General features: G+C 41.7%; 1 protein-coding gene across 3 annotated transcripts; it reads left to right on the forward strand.

Moving 5' to 3' along the window:
• The first annotated feature begins 8,949 nt into the window (after window positions 1-8,949).
• Window positions 8,950-18,721, forward strand: SLITRK5 (SLIT and NTRK like family member 5). 3 transcript variants are annotated; one of them, XM_044249947.1, is made up of 2 exons: window positions 8,950-9,488; window positions 12,651-18,721. In XM_044249947.1, exon 2 carries the CDS (start codon window positions 12,659-12,661, stop codon window positions 15,533-15,535), a length of 2,877 nt encoding a protein of 958 aa, XP_044105882.1. In that variant the 5' UTR covers window positions 8,950-9,488; window positions 12,651-12,658; the 3' UTR covers window positions 15,536-18,721. The 3 variants fall into 3 exon arrangements, with proteins under 3 accessions (XP_044105882.1, XP_044105883.1, XP_044105884.1); XM_044249948.1 differs by lacking the exon at window positions 8,950-9,488 and adding an exon at window positions 9,993-10,094; XM_044249949.1 differs by lacking the exon at window positions 8,950-9,488 and adding an exon at window positions 9,993-10,041.
• Window positions 18,722-19,890: the final 1,169 nt, after the last annotated feature.

A 19,890-nucleotide genomic window follows, 5' to 3' on the forward strand; every position in this document is an offset into this window, starting at 1 on the left:
GAGAATACAAGTAGGTAGAGCAGCAGGAGAGGAAGAGGAAGAAGTAGTTTCCCCACCCAGGGAGCCTGACGCAGGGCTCGACTCCAGGACCCTGGAGTCATGACCCGAGCGGAAGGCAGCCACTCAACTGAGCCACCCAGGCCCCCAGTCTTTGATGTTTTTTAAGGTACATCAAAATAGAGACAGTTTATTTATAAGTCTATTTAGTAATCAGTATTAATATATATTTTATCATTATAATTTTTATAGTTGTAGTATTATATATTGATGATTTGAAATGGAGTTCTACTATTGTCTTTCTCAGAAAACATTTGACATTACAGAAATGATGAATCCACTTAGGAAGTATCTTTAATAAAGCTAATTTCTAGGAATCGATACACATTATTTTCACTTTTCTTCTAAATTAAGGTAAAGTCCAAATGTGTGCATCTAAATTAGCAAAGCTAAGTTAAAAAAAAAAGGGGGGAGATACTGAGAGTCCCTATAATTCATATCACAGTATGTTTCTGCTATGTACTGTCTGTATGAAATAATGGTATATCACCAACGACCATGAAACAACATGTAGTTATATAATATATGAAAGAATGGGACCATCTCATAAAATAGTTATCAAATAGCAAATGACTAAATGTATATTGTGGGCACGTACATATTTCAGTTGATTGATTCTGAATTATAAATGACGTATGGATTACTTGTTAATGCTTATGTTAACTGTGGCTGGTAAATATAAGTACAAATTGAAAAACCTTGTCAAACAGATTCCTATTATTTGGGACAAGTCAACTTAAGCCTCCTTTTCTCTCATTAATGGGTTATTTCTAAATGCTACTACAGGAATACTATAATGAAAAACTTTTATATATAAAAATACCTACAAATAAATTTCAGCACTTACATGTGAACAAGAGACAATATAGTCATTGATTAAAGTCTGTCTTCACAGCAGTCACTACCCATATAATATTACAGTTAAGGACACAGATTGATTGTACAATGAATCATGCCTCTTATACTGGAGATTCAAATCCAAACTGGTTATTTGTTCACTGGGATACGTAACAATCAATTAAAATTAGAGCATACATTGTAATATGTCATATGACAGTAACAATGAATCTAGTGTCACTAGAAAAGCATCACTAGATTGACAGAATGTTTTGGATCACAGAATAAAAATGCATCATGTAATGTTAAACAAAAATTAGCTGCCATAGGTCTATTTATCACAAAACTCATCATAAGTTAGCATGCTATTATTATTTATTTAAAAGGAAATAACTTCGCATTTTAAGAAAAAGTGAATAAAGTCTACAATTTGAGTAATAATTGTATTTTTTTTCCACAGACACTTTAACACTTACCATTTGGTTAACCAGTGTGGTTATTATAAGCCATTGGAGAGAAGCACAGTAACTTTCTTATATATAAAATATGTGATCTACCCAGAGAGTTGTATTCATCAGTTCTGTGAAGCCAGATTCAAGAATGGAGTTGAGATCTCTGACAGCCACTGTAGTGCTCTGGATAGGGTGACTTCCTCTTAATTTTGAACTTGAGCTGTTAAGCAATTCATGCTTCTTTTGAAACTCTATTGATTTTGGCCGCAGAAGAGGTTTAATAATGGAAATATAGGTCAATTTTATTATTAATATTTTAGATAAATTGATTGAAAACAAAATTTAATCTTAAAAATAGCAGTGATTTGTAACTGGGACTGGTTACTAAGCTATTACACAACTGTTTCAAATATATAAATACAACTTTATTTAAACTGGGATTTATACAGCTCTTCATGAAAATTAGGGGCCATTTTGCATTCTATAAATTCATTAATTACAGTTTCTTGTCCAAACACTGCCCACTCTACATGTACCGAACATCACCAAACTTCAAAATAGAGCTTTGTATTCAAATGGTGGACTGGGAGAGTTCAAGCGCGGTTTTGTTACTGACTGACAGACTTCTCGCACAAAAGGCCTATTCTAGATAGTTCCTTGAAGCAAAATACCCATTTAGGACTTTCGTTTCCAGTTCTACTAACATCCTGCTGTGTGATCTGAAGAAAGGCACCTTAGAGAGTACTTCATCATACACAAAAGCACTTATTTTCTAATAAAATTCTATTGATATAAAATTATCTACCTTGCCTTCTTTATAGTGGTGTAATAAGGATGTAATAAGGAATTTTGAAATGCCTATAAAATGCCTTGAAATCTTTAAAAGAATGGCTGAAGTCTTCAAATGAGTGCAATTTAAAAGAATTGAACAGAGACCCTCAACAGAATGCAAATCAGGCCTCTTGCCAAAAGTGAATCATAATTGTCCTTATTTATTGAGGGTGTCCTAATCACCATCATTACTTATGAGTGCAGCTGTTTGTACTGAATGACTTTCAAGGTATCCCAGAGATTGCATCAGACATACACAGTTTCAGCCTTCTAGGAATTTACACTCTAGATTCGCATTACCCAATATGGTAGCCCCCACCCACATGTGGCTATTTACATTTAATAAGTTATAGTTTTAAAAGTTAAGATTGTACATCCTGTGTTACACCAGCCATGTTTCAATTCCTCAACAGCCATGTGTGGCTACTGGCTATCATACTGGACAATGTAGATAGGGGTTACTTCCATCACCACAGGAGAGCAGGAGAGCATTCTTAGAGGGGATTGACAAATATATGCTACAAGAAATAGTATTCAGGGCACCTGGGTGGCTCAGTAGGTTAAAGCCTCTGCCTTCTGCTCAGGTCATGATCTCAGGGTCATGGGATCCACCCTTACATCAGGCTCTCTGCTCAGCAGGGAGCCTGCTTCCCCCTCTCTCTCTGCCTGCCTCTCTGCCTACTTGTGATCTCTGTCAAATAAATAAATAAAAATCTTTAAAAAAAAGAAAAAAGAAGAAATACTATTCAAGTACACAATTCACGCAATAGTATTTCTATATACTATATTCCATTTATTTGGACTGGAGAATGCAGGTGATTTGTCAGAAATCCTCCAACTACCCTGATAAAAGTCAACAAATTATTTTATCTTAAACATGATATGGTTTAAGACAAAATATTTCCCAAATAAATATTTGCTGAGTGAAAACATTCAAAAATGGACATGCATTTCTTGTGTATACAAGGGTTTTTGGAGCTCATTTTTTCCACTCTTTGAAGGATAGCAAACTCCAATTCTTTGCTCAACAAGGAATGATAATCTATTCCAGAAGAAAACAGCAACTGTGTGCTAGGCAAGGGCTACATAATGGAAGAGAATGTTCAGATAAGCAAGTTTTCAATGTTGGTTAGAGTGGACAGAAAATAATTTTTTGGTGAAGAAAGGATTTATGGTGAATTCTTTAGAACAATAGCTGATAGAAAAAGGAAGAGCCAGTTAGATGAATGGGCATCCAAAACCAAAGTTTTGGAGTTGGGAGAAGTTACTTGTTTTGAGGGGATAGAGAGATTATGGGAGTGTCCTGTTGAATGAAAGATCCCAGCTGATACAAGCTGAATCAAGTATTGTCACTTTAGACATTTTCATTTAAGCAACTGGCTTTCTGAAACTTTTGATATGAAACTGTGTTTTAAGATGGTTAATTGTTTTTCTTTGAAAACCCAGAAAGGCTACAGAAAATATAGACATACATAATGCCTGTTTGGACTTGTTTCCTAAAAATGGCTAGAGAGATGCAAGAACCAAGAACCAGTAAATATGAAGAGACAAATCCCAGCTCTAATAGAAAGATACATAGAAAAGCCAATCTAGCTATATAATAAAACTGCCTCTTTTCCTGTGGAATGTGCATATTTCAATGTGAGTATAAGCCAGATGGCAGCAGCCTTTGTTCTAACAGGGCCTGATGATAGTTTGTATACTTAAAATATGCCACAATTACCCATTCACTCATCTTCCTGCCGATAGCAGTAAGATCTGCTGCTGACAATTTCAAGTATAATCACTTATCTTCTCTAGAGAACCATTTTGATCTTTCCCTTCACCCACCACAGCATCAAACAAAAGTAATGTTGCCAGTACACAGCATGGTTCTGTATAGTGAAGGAAAAGGATACTAGCTCCTATTAGTCACTATTCTAATAGATGATATTGGCAGCTAGAATTGGATGTCACATGTTAGAGCTATGAAGAGAAACCATTTCACATAACTAATTTACAGTCATATATTTAGAAACATAGTGTCTTCATGGATAGCAATGTGTCCTAGAAAAAATAGTTCTGAGATCTATGGGACAGAGATTAATTTGGTAAAGTCATCTTCCACTCTTCGTCGCCTCTCACATCATTCTTCCCAGTACAGATTTCCCTTGACTTATGACAAGGTTATGTCCCAATAAGCCCATTGTAAGGTGAAAACCCATTTAATACACCTAACCTACCAAATGTCATATCTTAGGCTAGACTACTTGAAACATGCTCACAACCCCTAAATAGCTTAGGGTCTGGGCAAAAACGTCTAACACAAAGCCCATTTTATTAAAAGAATTTGAATACTACCTATAATTTATTGAAGACTATACTGAAAGTGAAAAACGGCGGCTGTATGGGTATACGAATGGTTGTTAAGTGTATGGGTTGTTTATGGTCATCATCACATGGCTGACTAGGAACTAAGGCTTGCCATTTCAGTGCCCAGGGAAAAAAGGGAAATCGTACCACATTTTACTGTCCCAGGAAAGGATGGAAATTCAAAAGTCCAAGTAGTTTCTACATGTGTATTGTTCACACCATTGTATAGTTGAAAATCCTAAGACAAACCGTTGTGTGTCAGGGACCAACTGTAATATCCTTATTTTTCAAGTATATATACTTTTTAAAATTTTTAATGGAAATATGCATGCAAATTGAAATTTTCAAATAATAAAAAATAGAATGTAGGGTGAAAACTCTTCATTCTACTCAAGACTCCCCAGTCTCCTCCCAAAATGGCTTCTCCCAAAAGCCATTACTGAATTTGCATATCCTTCCGGAAAGTTTCTCTCTTCCACCACAACAGTGTATGTATAGATAATGCTACACACTATCTATAATGACAGAACCATATACTTATATACACTGTTATTAAAGGCAGAAGAGTATTTGAGGGTGTAGATGGAGATATACCACTTCCTACTTAGCCATGTGGGCTGTTCTTAGTCATTTACAAATGCAAGCATGTGTTACAATGAACATTTTCCTACATATTGTTTTGTGCATTTTGTTTTGGTACACGTGTAGGCTACTTTCTGAAAAGAAAATTGTCAAAAAAATGCATCTCAAATTTTGGAACATATTTCCAATTGGTCCTTCAAAGTGAGGGTTTTAATACATAATCAGTCAAAAGATTAGCAAAGTATATTTATAAGAAACTGTATGAGGCAAGGAAGAAAAATTGTTTATTTTATGCACATCATTCTCTTCTGGCACTGATAGTAAATTTCTAAGACTGTAAATAACAAATTAAGTCTATAAGTGAATAAATAATTTTAGTGAAATTAACCCATTGAGCTAACCATTTTGGGTTTGATAAATATCACCGTATGATAATTTTGATTGTTGTAATTCTAAATGTACCAAACTGATTAAAAAAATGGACTACACTACAGTTATTTGGCTTATCAATTACATAGAGAAATGATCATAAATGATGTCTCATGTTTTCCCCATCAGAAGAAACTTTTCTGCTTTTAGGGATATGTGGTATATATAATTTAAATTTCAAAGATGTTGAAAATATAATCTATATCTGAAAAATGTGTTGTTTACTAAATAGGGTTGTATAGACTTCTTAGCTACTACTATTATGAAAGTAATCTATTAGAGCTAATTTTGACGGAGTCTGGAATCCAGCATTACTTTTTATAATCTTAACTCACCAGGTAGGCTAACAAAAAGAAATGCAAGGTCTACTTGTTTTAGATTTCAATAATGTTAATTAGTATTTGTGAAATATCATTATTATTACCAAAGAATAATCTTTCAGGTTATTTCATAAGGGACTATAATTCTTGACTAGGCATTTTAATATTCTAAAGAAACAATACAATACATAAATGTAATATGATGAGATATTTTAAGAAATGCACCTAATACAAGAATTCTTCTAAAGAGTTTATAAAACACTAAAATAACAATTCCAGGTAATAATAAATATGAATTCACACAAATGTATGGTCAATTTCAACTGATAAGCATGTTCATTGTGGTTTGAGTTTAAATTTTAATGGGAGGTATCTGATTATGTCCATAATTCCTATTAATTATCACCAAATATATTACCATATATGAAATGTATTTATGATGATAGTAGATCATGAGCAAATTATAATATGTATAAATATATTCACAAACATTAGACAAAGATTCTCAACTTTTCACATCCAACCACCTCAATCAAATAATGTTTAATTTATCATAATGCCCTTAATTCTGGACAGATCTATTTAGTCAATCATTTCATTTTCTAATTTCCAAAGTGTTTATATAATCCTGTACGTTGAGTATTGTGTGAAAGCAAGTATATATATATGACTGTATTTTTTAGTATGGACTGAAACATATATGTGCTCGTTTTTGTAGCCAAAATGAAGTCTTGAGTCTTGGCTCAGATTTGATCACTGTTACATGATTCATTTATTTCTTTTCTAGGCCATAGCCAATATTCAAAACAAACAGAAGTCCAAAGACTAACAAAGGAAAAATTTCCTTATTTCTATGTTTTTCCTCCCGAGTTCTTCTATTTGATCTCTGCCTGTCACAGTTATTTTCTCAAAATTCACAGTCCTGCAGAGCAGCTTACAGAGACACCTAGCGGTAAACCTTAAAGGAAGCTTCTCAGGCTATTCTTAATACTGAGTTAATGGTAGAGAGTTGTCATCACTTACTCATTTGAACCACAAGAAATAAACTGGAATAATTTTATGTCAGTGTTTCTAACAAAACCAGCATCTAAAATAAGTGCAAACATGTTTAATACTTTTAGCTTGACAAAATCTATTTTAATTAGGATAAGAAATTTTTAAAATAAAAATAATACCAAATCAAAAATTAAAACGAATTTTGATACTTAATACTATTGTGAAGATTTAAGAAAGCAATGAAAGAATTAACTAAAATAGCTACTCTACATCTATTTTGAGAAGTCTGGTAATGGATTAAACCATTTTATACCCTTTCAGAACTTGTATGGAATTTGCCCACAGTGAAAATTATGTCTGTGATAGAATGCCAGAACTTTCCAACTATAAATGATGTATAATTTTTAAGTTATGACACTTTTACAGATTCATTTGAAAGCAATATTGTATTTTAAAAATAAAATTTCTATATTATTCGTATCATGTTAGACAACGATGACTAAATAAAATATACAGTAGCAAGACTTCTGTGGGTGAAGTTTAAGTTGTCTGTTTTTATAAGGTAACTGCAGCAAGTGGCTATCATTTAGGGCCAAATGTTTCTACATTTATAGGAAATTCTTTTATAAGGTTTTATTATCATTACCGAATACTACAGATTACTTCTTTTCTCCATATCTTGCACATGCCCTGAATTTAAACAAAATAAGATTGTTTCAAACAAGGTATGTATGGATTAACTGAAAATATTTGCAAAACAGGGTGAGAAGAAATTTCAAGAACTGTTGCAAAATCTCGAGAGACTGAAGTATAAACCACCTCTAGAGAACTCCTAATTTCAACACAGAGACAGGATGTGGGAAGATATGTTTGTATAGATGTCAGAATCTTTATAATCCTATATTTAATCAAGATATTATAACCACGACAGTATCCCAAATATCCCCAAGGAGATAATATCAATTATGTTTAAGAGGATTCCAAAAATAATTAATTCATAATTAATCCTAAAATAAGGTAGATAAAAATATTTAAGTGGTAAAACTACCCAGTTATCATAGAATAGGTACATGTGCACTCAGCCTCCATTGGGCCAAATACTATGATCAACTTTTTTTTTCTATACCCGGGAAGGACTGCAGTCTAATATTACAAACACTAGAAATATGCCTATGAATGTAAAGACCCCCCCTCCTCCCTCTGGGGAGGGAGGTGCCTGGTTTCATGGAAAGAGACAGGAATACTTACTGTAGAGATGATGCTAGTGGAGTTTAGCAGGTGACTCTTCACGAAACTCGCTTTTTATCGATACTGCATTTATTTAGGGGTTTCCAGCTTTTAGTACACACCAAATGTATTCACAACCATTCTCTCTGAAAGTCGTTCACATTCCCTTGCATCGCTCAGACACACCTATAAAATGCAATTCTTTAAATAAATAAATAAATATACTAGCGCCCTTGTTTGCAGCTAGGATGGACCACTCCCTCTTCCAGGGTCCTTTAGAGTAAGTACATGAGACAGAGCAGGGGCTGTATTATTCTAAATGGCAGGAGGAAGGCAGGCGAAGAGCACAGGGCTGGAATCGTCTGTCCCTGACCACCAACAAGCCTGGCACTGTCGGGGTTATTTCCACTCCTCCCTTTTTCAATCCAAGGATTGCACAGTCCTACGCTTGTGCTAAGCACATGGTCCAAGACTCCTCTGTCTCCCACGAATGTGACATCCAAGGGGTGCTCCGATTGCACCGCCCGAATCCAGGGACGCCCTCGCCCTCGGCTGCCATCTATCGGCCACTGAGCGCCCGCTTCGACCCGGGCCCATCATGTCTGCTGCAGCTTGGCTCGCACCAGCGGCGCGACAATAAACAAGTGCACTGGACGGGGCCCTGAGCTGGAGCAGATGTCTCAGAGACCCCTGTGATGCTTACCGTGTTGCCACATTTTCAGCGCCCGGGAGGGAAGACGCGATTTTCTCTGAGTATTTTAGAGCCGCCAGGCTGCCGGGACACGCCACAGGCGTAGAACAACGCTGCTCCTGTCCCCCCAGGCCCCCTAAAGGATGTCGGAGATAGAGAGTTCCAAATCATGACGATCGTGCGCCGCATCTGGGGAAGGGATGAGAAAAACCCCTGCAAATACTGGGAGCGATGAAACCGCCAAGAGGATGCGGGAACCGTACAAACACTAATTAGGGGCCGCGGCGGCGGCAGCGGCGGCGGCGGCGGCGGCGGCGGACTCGGCGAGGGGACAGCGGCGGCGGGATCCCAGCGCGGTGGTCGCCGCTGCGCGGGGGGTGGAGGACGGCGCAGGAGCCGCAGCCGCCGCAGGAGTAGCCGAGGGGCCGGTGCCACCTTTGCTCGCCCCCTCACTACCATGTACAGTGTGCGCTGCAAGAAGAAGGCGGGCGATGCATGCACACCCCCGCGCCCCGCTCCCTCTGGCTAGTCCCCGGGCGTGCGCCACTGACCAGGGGGGAATGTGGTGAAGACAGAGAGGAGGAAAGCCGAGGGGGGAGGGGAGGGGCGGCCAGCGCGAACCCAGGCCGAAGGGTACGTGGAGCCGGAGGCTGCTGGAGGGGGCGGCGGCTGCTGCTGGCTTGGAGAAAGTTGCCCCTTACGCAGATGGCAACTGTAAGTACCCGCCTGGGGAGTGCGGCGAAGGGTGCCTGGGACCCTGCGATCGCGCGGTGGCGCGGGTGGGAACGAGTGTGCGAGTGAGCGTGAGTGTGAGCGGGTGCGATCGCTCGGCGGGGCTGACCGTCACGTTGGAGGGGCCGGCGGTGCCAGGCAGCCTTCACGTCCCCTCCTCGGGTTCCGCGCCTACCCCCCCTCCTCTCCAACAGCTCCTTCCCCGCCCCGCCCGGCTCCGGCTCCGGCTCCCGGCCCCTACCGCGAGGAGCCTCTACCGCTGGTCCTCCGCCTCCCCCTCCTCCTCCCATCCCTGCCGGCCGCTCGCGATCGCCCCCTTCTACCCTCCCCCCCCCACCCCGCTGCCCACTCCGACTACCACGGAGAGTGCCGGGGAGAGCCGTTTGGGGAGCCCCGGAACCCTTGGTCGCCACCGCGGCGGCGGCCCCGGGCTGGCGGCGTCCGGGCGCCTCTTTCCTTCGGCAGCTTGGACCGCACTGCTCTCCGCCTTCTTGCCCTGCCTGGGCTCAGGAAATCCAGTGCACACCCCAAAGAGGTATTTTGTATAGGGGCGGCTATGATGAGTGGGCCCTGGAGATGTGAGACGGGGTAAGTCGACCGTTTACTTTGCAAAAGACGCTCGTGTGTGTGTGTGTGTGTGTGTGTGTGTGTGTGTGTGGCAGCGGGGTGGCTTTCTTTCCCTGTCCTCCCTCCCCTCCTTCCTTCCCTTTCTCTTCCTTCGCTTTGGGGCGGAGTGGGGGAAGGGAGCCTCGCGTCCTGGAACTCCGGGTGCTTCTGCCTGGGCCGCTGTGGGAGCAGCTGCGCCCAGAGCAACGGGTCCGGCCTGGGTGCTGGGCTCCAGCCCGCGCAGCCCCACTCTTTTTAATGAGGGATGTACAGGGCGATGGTCTAAGGTCTAAATTCTTTGGAGCAAACAAATACAGTCCCTCCGCCCCCACCCTCCAAAAAAAAATAATAATAATCTGAGATGTGATAATCTGAGAATGTGCAACGCACCCGCTAATTTACATCAGAGGTGCGTTTCCCAGTCAGAATGTCAGCCTTCCCCGGCTCATTCAACTTTATTTTCTCAAAATTTGGGGCTCCTTTGATGGCAAGGAGGAGAAAAGAGAGTGGGGTGAGAGGAAGCTCTTGGACCCCGGCTAACCAGAACTGAATTAAAGTTGTAAACGCTCCAGGTTAATACCGGCTGGACACAATTTGCAATGGGCTGTCAGAAAGGGTGGGAGGGGAATGGGGGCGGGGAAGCAGTGGGAAGGAGGGGGAGGGGACCCCACCCCCGCTGAATGGATGTGCAGATTTGATCCAGTGGAGAACTGAAATTTCAAGGTAAACGTTTCGCTTTCCATAGGGGGTGTTTTTGCCGCTTTTAAGCCAGGAGGCGTTTGCGGTTGCCTTGGGAGGTCGGAGATACTTGCGAGGTTTATACACTGTGATTCCGATTCGTCTCGACACGTCTGGGTGGCCACACGTGAATGATTCGTAGGCACACTTGCACATGTGCGTGCGAATGCAGGGGCTCTTAATAACGCGGGCTGGATTCGGCTAGGGGAGCAAGACCGAGTCTCCGGGCTTGAACCCATGACTCAGAAACGTCTTGGCTTTAGTTTGGGTTGCGATTTGACATCAGAGTTCGGTGGTGGCGAGGCAAAGGCAAGGTTGACTGGAGAAAAGGCATGGGTTCCCAGAGCCCAGCATCTCTATCGAATTCCCGTCCCCCGTCCCCCCACCCCCGCCGCAACCAACACAACACGCACTCACACACTCACACACTCTCTCCATTTATGTCCTTTCCTTTTTGAGGACCGCTGTCGACCCGAAGTAGGAAGTCGAAGGAAGCCTTTAAGAGGACAAAAAAGAAATCGAGAAAGAAAAGAGGGAGGGCTTCAGGCTGATTCCTTGAGGAAATGAAATTCGGATATTAAAGCACAGACCTGTGTCACTTGCCGTTCTCCCTCCCTTCATCCTTTCTATTTTGCCTGTTAATCAGCCCGAGTGCCCTTTCTCTTAAGGGGGTGGGGGTGGGGGAGTAAAATATTGACGATTAAATGCAATAAACAACTCCAAAGATGATGGGGATGCTAGTGAGGTGGGAGTTCGGTCCAAATCTTGCTAATTCGGGAGGGTTAGTTTTGCATACCGTGGCAAACAGACGCGGAGCGGGATGTAAGGGAAGCTTTGGCGCTGGCCCTTGGTTTACTTTTAGCTGATTCCCGGTAAGCGGTCGGAACGTCCTCTTGAAACTCCAGGTATCGGGAGGTGTTCCGGGATTGCGGATGCCTTCGCTGAGTTCTTTGTAATCCAACGTGCAGAACTATTTCTGTGGCTTAAAGATGCGGTTTGGTAGCGTCGCTGACATGATCAATGAGGAGAAGTGGACGCAGGGCGCACTCAGAGAAGCGCGGCTAAGTGGCACCGTGCATGCAATTAGGACACTGATCTGCCTAAAAGCGTGGTAGTGAAGTCCACCATCAAAGCGAACGCGCTCTCCTTTTCTCCTTACTCAAAGCTCCTGAAGACAATTGGTGGTTTAAGAGCTTCTTCTGGGTCCTTCTGATGCATTATCTTACATCCTTTTTGCCTCTGAAAAGTATTCTTTAGGTTCCCACCCTGGCATTTCCAGCGATGGTTTAAAATAGCCCAAGTATTGTGACTCTTTGCTTTTCTGTGAAAAATGGGAGACCTTCACGGTGAACTGTTAACTGAGTAGATTCTGAAAGAAAGGCAGACGGGTTTGGTATAGGTGAGGTGGGGAACCCTGTAAAATGGTGCTTCTTTTCTCTTAAATTAGAACCATGAAACTGAACTGACAGCCATTTTATGTATATTTATGGATTGGTTTTGAAAAGGGGGGAGCAAGGAAAACCACTAAAATGGGACTTTAACCTGCCCTTACCTTGTAGAGGGCAGCATGTTCCTGTTATACTCATTAGGAAATGAAATCAACCTTTAAATCAAAATGAATATGAGCTATTAGTAAAGTCTGAAGAATGTCGGTGTTCCACTGGGTGGGGGGGGATATCATTCATATCCCCTCCTTCTGGATTTCAGAGAAATAGTATTAGGGCCAAGAGAGACTTTCTTACGAATCCCTTCAGTTTGTGTCATATTCTGTTGTTTCCTTTTTCTCTCTCTCCCTTGCAGGAGGTAAAATGCACACTTGCTGCCCCCCAGTAACTTTGGAACAGGACCTTCACAGAAAAATGCATAGCTGGATTCTGCAGACTCTAGCATTTGCTCTAACATCTCTCGTCCTTTCGTGTGCAGAAACCATCGATTATTATGGGGAAATCTGTGACAATGCATGTCCTTGTGAGGAAAAGGACGGCATTTTAACTGTGAGCTGTGAAAACCGGGGGATCATCAGCCTCTCTGAAATTAGCCCTCCCCGTTTCCCAATCTACCACCTCTTGTTGTCTGGAAACCTTTTGAATCGTCTGTATCCCAATGAGTTTGTCAATTACACTGGGGCTTCAATTTTGCATCTGGGTAGCAACGTGATCCAGGACATTGAGACTGGGGCTTTCCATGGGCTGCGGGGTTTAAGGAGACTACATCTGAACAATAATAAACTGGAACTTCTGCGTGATGATACCTTCCTTGGCCTGGAGAGCCTGGAGTACCTACAGGTCGATTACAATTACATCAGTGTCATTGAACCCAATGCTTTTGGGAAACTGCATTTGTTGCAGGTGCTTATCCTCAATGACAATCTCCTGTCCAGTTTACCCAACAACCTTTTCCGTTTTGTGCCCTTAACGCACTTGGACCTGCGAGGGAACCGGCTGAAACTTCTGCCCTATGTGGGGCTGCTGCAGCACATGGATAAAGTTGTGGAGTTACAACTGGAAGAAAACCCCTGGAATTGCTCCTGTGAGTTGATCTCTCTCAAGGATTGGTTGGACAGCATCTCCTACTCTGCCCTGGTGGGGGATGTGGTTTGTGAGACCCCCTTCCGCTTACATGGCAGAGATCTGGATGAGGTGTCCAAGCAGGAACTTTGCCCAAGGAAACTTATTTCAGATTATGAGATGAGGCCACAGACGCCTTTGAGCACCACAGGGTATTTACACACTACCCCAGCCTCGGTGAATTCAGTGGCCACTTCGTCCTCTGCTGTTTACAAACCCCCCTTAAAGCCCCCTAAGGGGACCCGCCAACCCAACAAGCCCAGAGTGCGCCCCACCTCTCGGCAGCCCTCCAAGGACTTGGGCTACGGCAACTATGGCCCCAGCATCGCCTACCAGACCAAATCTCCGGTGCCTTTGGAGTGTCCCACAGCGTGCACTTGCAACCTACAAATCTCGGATCTGGGCCTCAACGTCAACTGCCAGGAGCGCAAAATCGAGAGCATCGCAGAACTGCAGCCCAAGCCCTACAACCCCAAGAAAATGTACCTGACAGAGAATTACATTGCGGTTGTGCGCAGGAGCGACTTCCTGGAGGCCACGGGGCTGGACCTCCTACACCTGGGCAACAACCGCATCTCAATGATCCAGGACCGCGCCTTCGGGGATCTCACCAACCTGAGGCGCCTCTACCTAAATGGCAACAGGATAGAGAGGCTGAGCCCAGAGTTGTTCTATGGCCTGCAAAGCCTGCAGTATCTCTTCCTCCAGTACAATCTCATACGTGAGATTCAGTCTGGGACTTTCGATCCGGTCCCAAACCTCCAGCTGCTATTCCTGAATAACAACCTCCTGCAGACCATGCCCTCAGGGGTCTTCTCTGGCCTGACCCTTCTCAGGCTGAACCTAAGGAGTAACCATTTCACCTCCTTGCCCGTGAGTGGAGTTCTGGACCAGCTGAAGTCACTCATCCAAATCGACCTGCATGACAACCCTTGGGATTGTACCTGCGACGTGGTGGGCATGAAGCTGTGGGTCGAGCAGCTCAAAGTGGGTGTCTTGGTGGACGAGGTCATCTGCAAGGCGCCCAAGAAGTTTGCGGAGACGGATATGCGCTCTATTAAGTCGGAGCTGCTGTGCCCAGACTACTCTGACGTGGTGGTTTCCACGCCCACGCCCTCCTCCATCCAAGTCCCAGCGAGGACCAGCGCGGTGACCCCCGCGGTCCGGTTGAACAGCACCGGGGCCCCCGCGGGCTTGGGCGCGGGGGGAGGGGCGTCGTCGGTGCCCTTGTCCGTGCTGATTCTCAGCCTGCTGCTGGTTTTCATCATGTCCGTCTTCGTGGCCGCGGGGCTCTTCGTGCTGGTTATGAAGCGCAGGAAGAAGAACCAGAGCGACCACACCAGCACCAACAATTCCGACGTGAGCTCCTTCAACATGCAGTACAGCGTGTACAGCGGCGGCGGCGGCGCGGGAGGCCACCCGCACGCGCACGTGCACCACCGCGGGCCCGCGCTGCCCAAGGTGAAGACGCCCGCGGGCCACGTGTATGAGTACATCCCCCACCCACTGGGCCACATGTGCAAAAACCCCATCTACCGCTCTCGAGAGGGCAACTCCGTGGAGGATTACAAAGACCTGCACGAGCTCAAGGTCACCTACAGCAGCAACCACCACCTGCAGCAACAGCCGCCGCCGCCGCCGCCGCCGCCGCAGCCTCAGCAGCAGCCCCCGCCGCAGTTGCAGCTGCAGCCCGGGGAGGAGGAGAGGCGGGAAAGCCACCACTTGCGGAGTCCCGCCTATAGCGTCAGCACCATCGAGCCCCGGGAGGACCTGCTGTCGCCGGTGCAGGACGCCGACCGCTTTTACAGGGGCATTTTAGAACCAGACAAACACTGCTCCACCACCCCCGCCGGCAACAGCCTCCCGGAATATCCCAAATTTCCGTGCAGCCCCGCTGCTTACACTTTCTCCCCCAACTATGACCTGAGACGCCCCCACCAGTATTTGCACCCGGGGGCCGGGGACAGCAGGCTGCGGGAACCGGTGCTCTACAGCCCCCCCAGTGCTGTCTTTGTAGAACCCAACCGGAACGAGTATCTGGAGTTAAAAGCAAAACTAAACGTTGAGCCGGACTACCTCGAAGTGCTGGAAAAACAGACCACATTTAGCCAGTTCTAAAAGCCGAGAAACTCCCTGGGAGCTTTTGCATTTAAAACAAACAAGCGAGCAGACACACACGGTGAACACATTTGATTAATTGTGTTGTTTCAACGTTTAGGGTGAAGTGCCTTGGCACGAGATTCTCAGCTTCGGCGGAAGATACTGAAAGGGTGTGCAACTTCCTTTTAATTTTTACACGTGGGGAAAACATTTGTGTAAACTGGGCACATCACTTTCTCTTCTTGCGTGTGGGGGAGGAGTGGAGAAGGGTTTATGGAGGGCAGTTTGCTGCGCAGGTGACTTGTTTCAGGTCGCAGTTATTTTTGTAGTGGTTGGAAGTGCTAAGAAGGTTGGAAGATGCTAGCGCATAGGTTCTACTCTTCCTCTTTTGTTCCCTTTCCCTCCACTCCTCCCCCTCCCCTTTAAGCCATGGGTGGGTCTAAATGGCTTTTGTGGAGAGATTAGCACACCCCAACTTTAATAGAAAGTTTGTTCTCTCTCCCTTTTCCTTCCCCCCCCACCCCAAGTCTTTCTCTCTCTCTCTCTCTCTCTGCCTCCCTCCCTCCTCTCTCATTACTTTTCCTTTCTTTTTAAAGGATGTGTTTGTATGCATTCTGGACATTTGAATTAAAAACAAAAGTATTGTGATCTGAAAAAGGATCACCATAGATGTGGACAAATCATTAAATTACAGAGCTATATGATCCATAATTGATTAGTCAAAATAACTTATTGATGAAATATACAAATATTTTATTGTAGCACCTATTTTTATATACACATTTAGCATTTCTCTTTCCTTCACTATTTAGCCTATGATTTTCACAGAGGTGTCGCACTATATTAGGAGCTGCATTTCCAAAACTGAAGTGATATCAGGAAGGCATTTTAAATCACTAAACATATGGAGAACTTAATGGGAAAATCGTAAAATCAATGCAACCCACCCAATTGGATCTGTAACTTAAAAACAAATAAACAAACAAGTTGTATCCCAATGGGTAAGAGAAAAAAATGAGGGCAATTAATTGGGCCATTCGAGTAAGAATCATGTGCAAGTTTCTGGTTTTATTAGAGAAGACTTAAAAGTATTTTTATTAGTCAACCAAAATGATGTATTGATTTGACTACTATTGTAGCCGATTTTTGATTGTTTAACCAAACCCAGTTGCATTTGTACAGATCCACATGTTACTGGCACCTCAGAAGACCAAACGATGGACTGTACAAATCTCTATACAATGTCTTTAACCCTCTGGGGCAGCAAGCAATGATGATAACCACAAACAGGATCTCTGTAAGATGGGGCTACTGTTGTTACAGTCTCATATGTATCCCAGCACATGTAATTTTTTAAATAGTTTCTGAATAAACACTTGATAACTATATCAAATATGAGGGACTGAAGTAATGATTGCTTAAGGTGCAAAAGAAATAGCTATGTGTGATTGAATCTCCATTATTAACAATTAGGACATAGTAGCTAACTTTCATTCTTAGTATTAAAAAATTTGCCCTAATTATCAAATTTGAATATATGTATATGTATATGTAAAATTCACCTTTGCAAATTCAGGGAATTATGTTTTTTCTAAATGTGGCATTAATATGTTTATTAATGAAATTTCAATTGTACACTTTCTTTCCTTACTGAAGTATTCATCTAATACATGGACCGTGGTAAGTAATATACTGCCTATTCATTTTTCTCCCAATGTTATGTATTTTGCTATGTCAGTATTATTTATTCAGTCTACAATTCCTGTAGTGTCTTAGTTTTCCAATATTCCCGTAGTTTTCCTAAGTTTAACTCATGTAAATCTACCTTCGACGATTACGTTGGATACTTTATCTCAAGTGGATCTATATCCTAAATGTTCAAAAGTTACTGGGTATAAGCTGTTCACCTCTGAGTAAAGCTTGCCGGTGAATTTAGGTTAATACTTAAGGGTAGGAAATGTTTGAATTAATCTGAAACTTAAAGAGCCATGTGCTTCATTGCTGTTGGTGGATTTTCCCGTAATCTCACCAGAAATGTGTACAAACGATATCAAGGGCTGTTCATGAACTTTATGTTTAAAGAACACTTTCCATGGCATTCTGCCACAAAGAGGCAGCATTCACCCATGAGTAAATTGACAGAAACTGCTTGAATTTGGATTGAACAGGTGGTAACAGTTTCCCTGAGGAATTTAAAAAAAAAAATGAGTAATCCTACATCGGTCAAGTGAAACAAACTATCCCCATTCTGTGCAACATTTTCCCTTCCAAAATTTTCTTTCAAAGAGGAAAGTAACAATCTTAATAATGCCATGATTTATCATGAACAGAAAAAAAAAAAAGTATCTCTTACTCTTCATCTACCTCCTCCATATTAGATTCAGGATTAGAAAATAAAAATAAATAATAGCATTTGACTTCACAATTGGGGTTGTTACTAATTTTTCTTCACAATGGGAGTTATTTTTTCAAGGTCAAAATCACTTCCTCAATGTTATATGTAGATATGACAGCATTGTATAAATTATAAAATAGTAATACAAAGTGGAATCTTCCATGTAACTAAGTTTTATTTCTTAATTGATGCATAAAAAATAAGAGATAAGAATTACATGAAATTCTGAACAATGTAAGTAGCTTCCAAAGAAAGTTTGTTGATGCATTTTTCAAAGATTTACAAAACAATATTATTATTTCAAGCCAGAACTATTGCACATAATCTTGTCACATACACTTTCTTTAGATAGCTCATTTGTACTTCTACTCTTCCTAAGGTGTCCAAACATTTTTTTAAAATCTCAAAAATAACAATTATATGATTTATGAAAAGTGGTTACTTCTAATTTTTGAATTATATTTTTCCCAATTTTATTATAAGAATAAAAGTAGACTCATTCCTGCTCTAATAAACTTGAAAATTTTTTAAAATGTAGAATTATGAAACTGCATAGTATTAAAAAATGGATTATCTTTCTCCTTATTCACGGCATCCAGCCAATACGTTAACATATACAATAGAACATAAGTTGTGTGGTTTCGAATATTTGATTTTTGGTTTTTCAGGTTGTTCACTGAGGAAACAATTAAATTGGATATATCAGTGGTATATGATTGGATTAAGGAACCCTGCAAATTCTCTCCGTAGAATTTTGGAGAACAATATGTAATGTTTCAGGCATCAATTAAAATTTGGATGCAAACTAAGCTTACTCTTTGTGCTTGTTCCATTTGATATGTTGCAGAATCTCAAACAAATATATTTCCAGGTAGACATTGTGAAATCTTATTTTTGTCTATATGTGAATATAGTGTAAATACTTCAATTATCTCAGCAAAAGTAAATATAGTCTATGTTAATGTGATAATTCGTATGCTAATATTCAAATTATTTACAGCTAAATTCTTGATTAAAGTTATGTGTTAATCAATTTTAGCATAAATGCACTTGGAACCCCTCTTTCTTTTAGGCAAGATTATGACCTTTACACATGTGAAGTGTAAGATTTGGATAAATGTCCTGGATATCCAGTCCCTCACCACTGTTGCCTCAAATGCAATAGGAAAATCAAACAGTGTACAATGAAAACATCCACACATAATGTGTAAAAGGTCAGGACTTCAGAACCTAATTTAAGATACCAGTTTCTTGCCCTATGTCATTAATTCCATCCTTGTTACTAAGTTATGTTGTTAGCAACTTTATTCAAATTAAATATGTGTACTTCTTTTCCCCTATTCTATTTTTCCTGACTCTCTTCCTTTTTCCCTCCATTTTCCTCCATTCTCCCTTCTTCTTTTCTCTCATCCTTTCTCTTCATTGTTTTTCAGTAGGGCAAGAGAGGGAGGGAGTTCAGTCCCTGTTTGAAATGCCAAAAACTAGCTTCTTAATTTCAAGAGCTCAATGGATTATTCCAGGTCACACAACTCCAAATTAATGAAAATAAAACAGATCACAAATCCGCTTCTAATTCATTCAGGAATATGCTCTTGTACTTTTCAGGTAGTTCCCAATTAAGATATTTGCAGGATGGCAAAATATTTAGTTAATCAATTTTAAGACTAAATTTTACACTGAGAAAGAAGAACCTAAAAACAAAACCAAAAAATGGGTTTAAATGTTTAAAGACGGAAACATTTAATTAATTGATTTTCAAAGGAAAGAAAATGTTAAGAGGTAATTAAACTTACCAAATTAACTTTTATTTACGGATAACGTTTCTCAAACCCCTCCACATTCTCTACCTTTTGGCTACTACAAGTATATATATTTTTGCCAATACAAAATTAAAGAAGGTGGTTGGACATTAGTCTTGTCCATAAAAATAATTATGTCACATCTAGATCCAAAGGAACCTTATGTCAGTTAACACTAC

This window comes from Neovison vison, chromosome 5 (genome assembly GCF_020171115.1).
Source record: "Neovison vison isolate M4711 chromosome 5, ASM_NN_V1, whole genome shotgun sequence".
In the NCBI taxonomy this organism is placed as follows: domain Eukaryota; kingdom Metazoa; phylum Chordata; class Mammalia; order Carnivora; family Mustelidae; genus Neogale; species Neogale vison.

Coding starts and splice junctions, on each gene's coding strand:
- SLITRK5 (XM_044249947.1), top strand. CDS start 12,659: ATGCACACTTGCTGCCCCCCAGTAACTTTGGAACAGGACCTTCACAGA.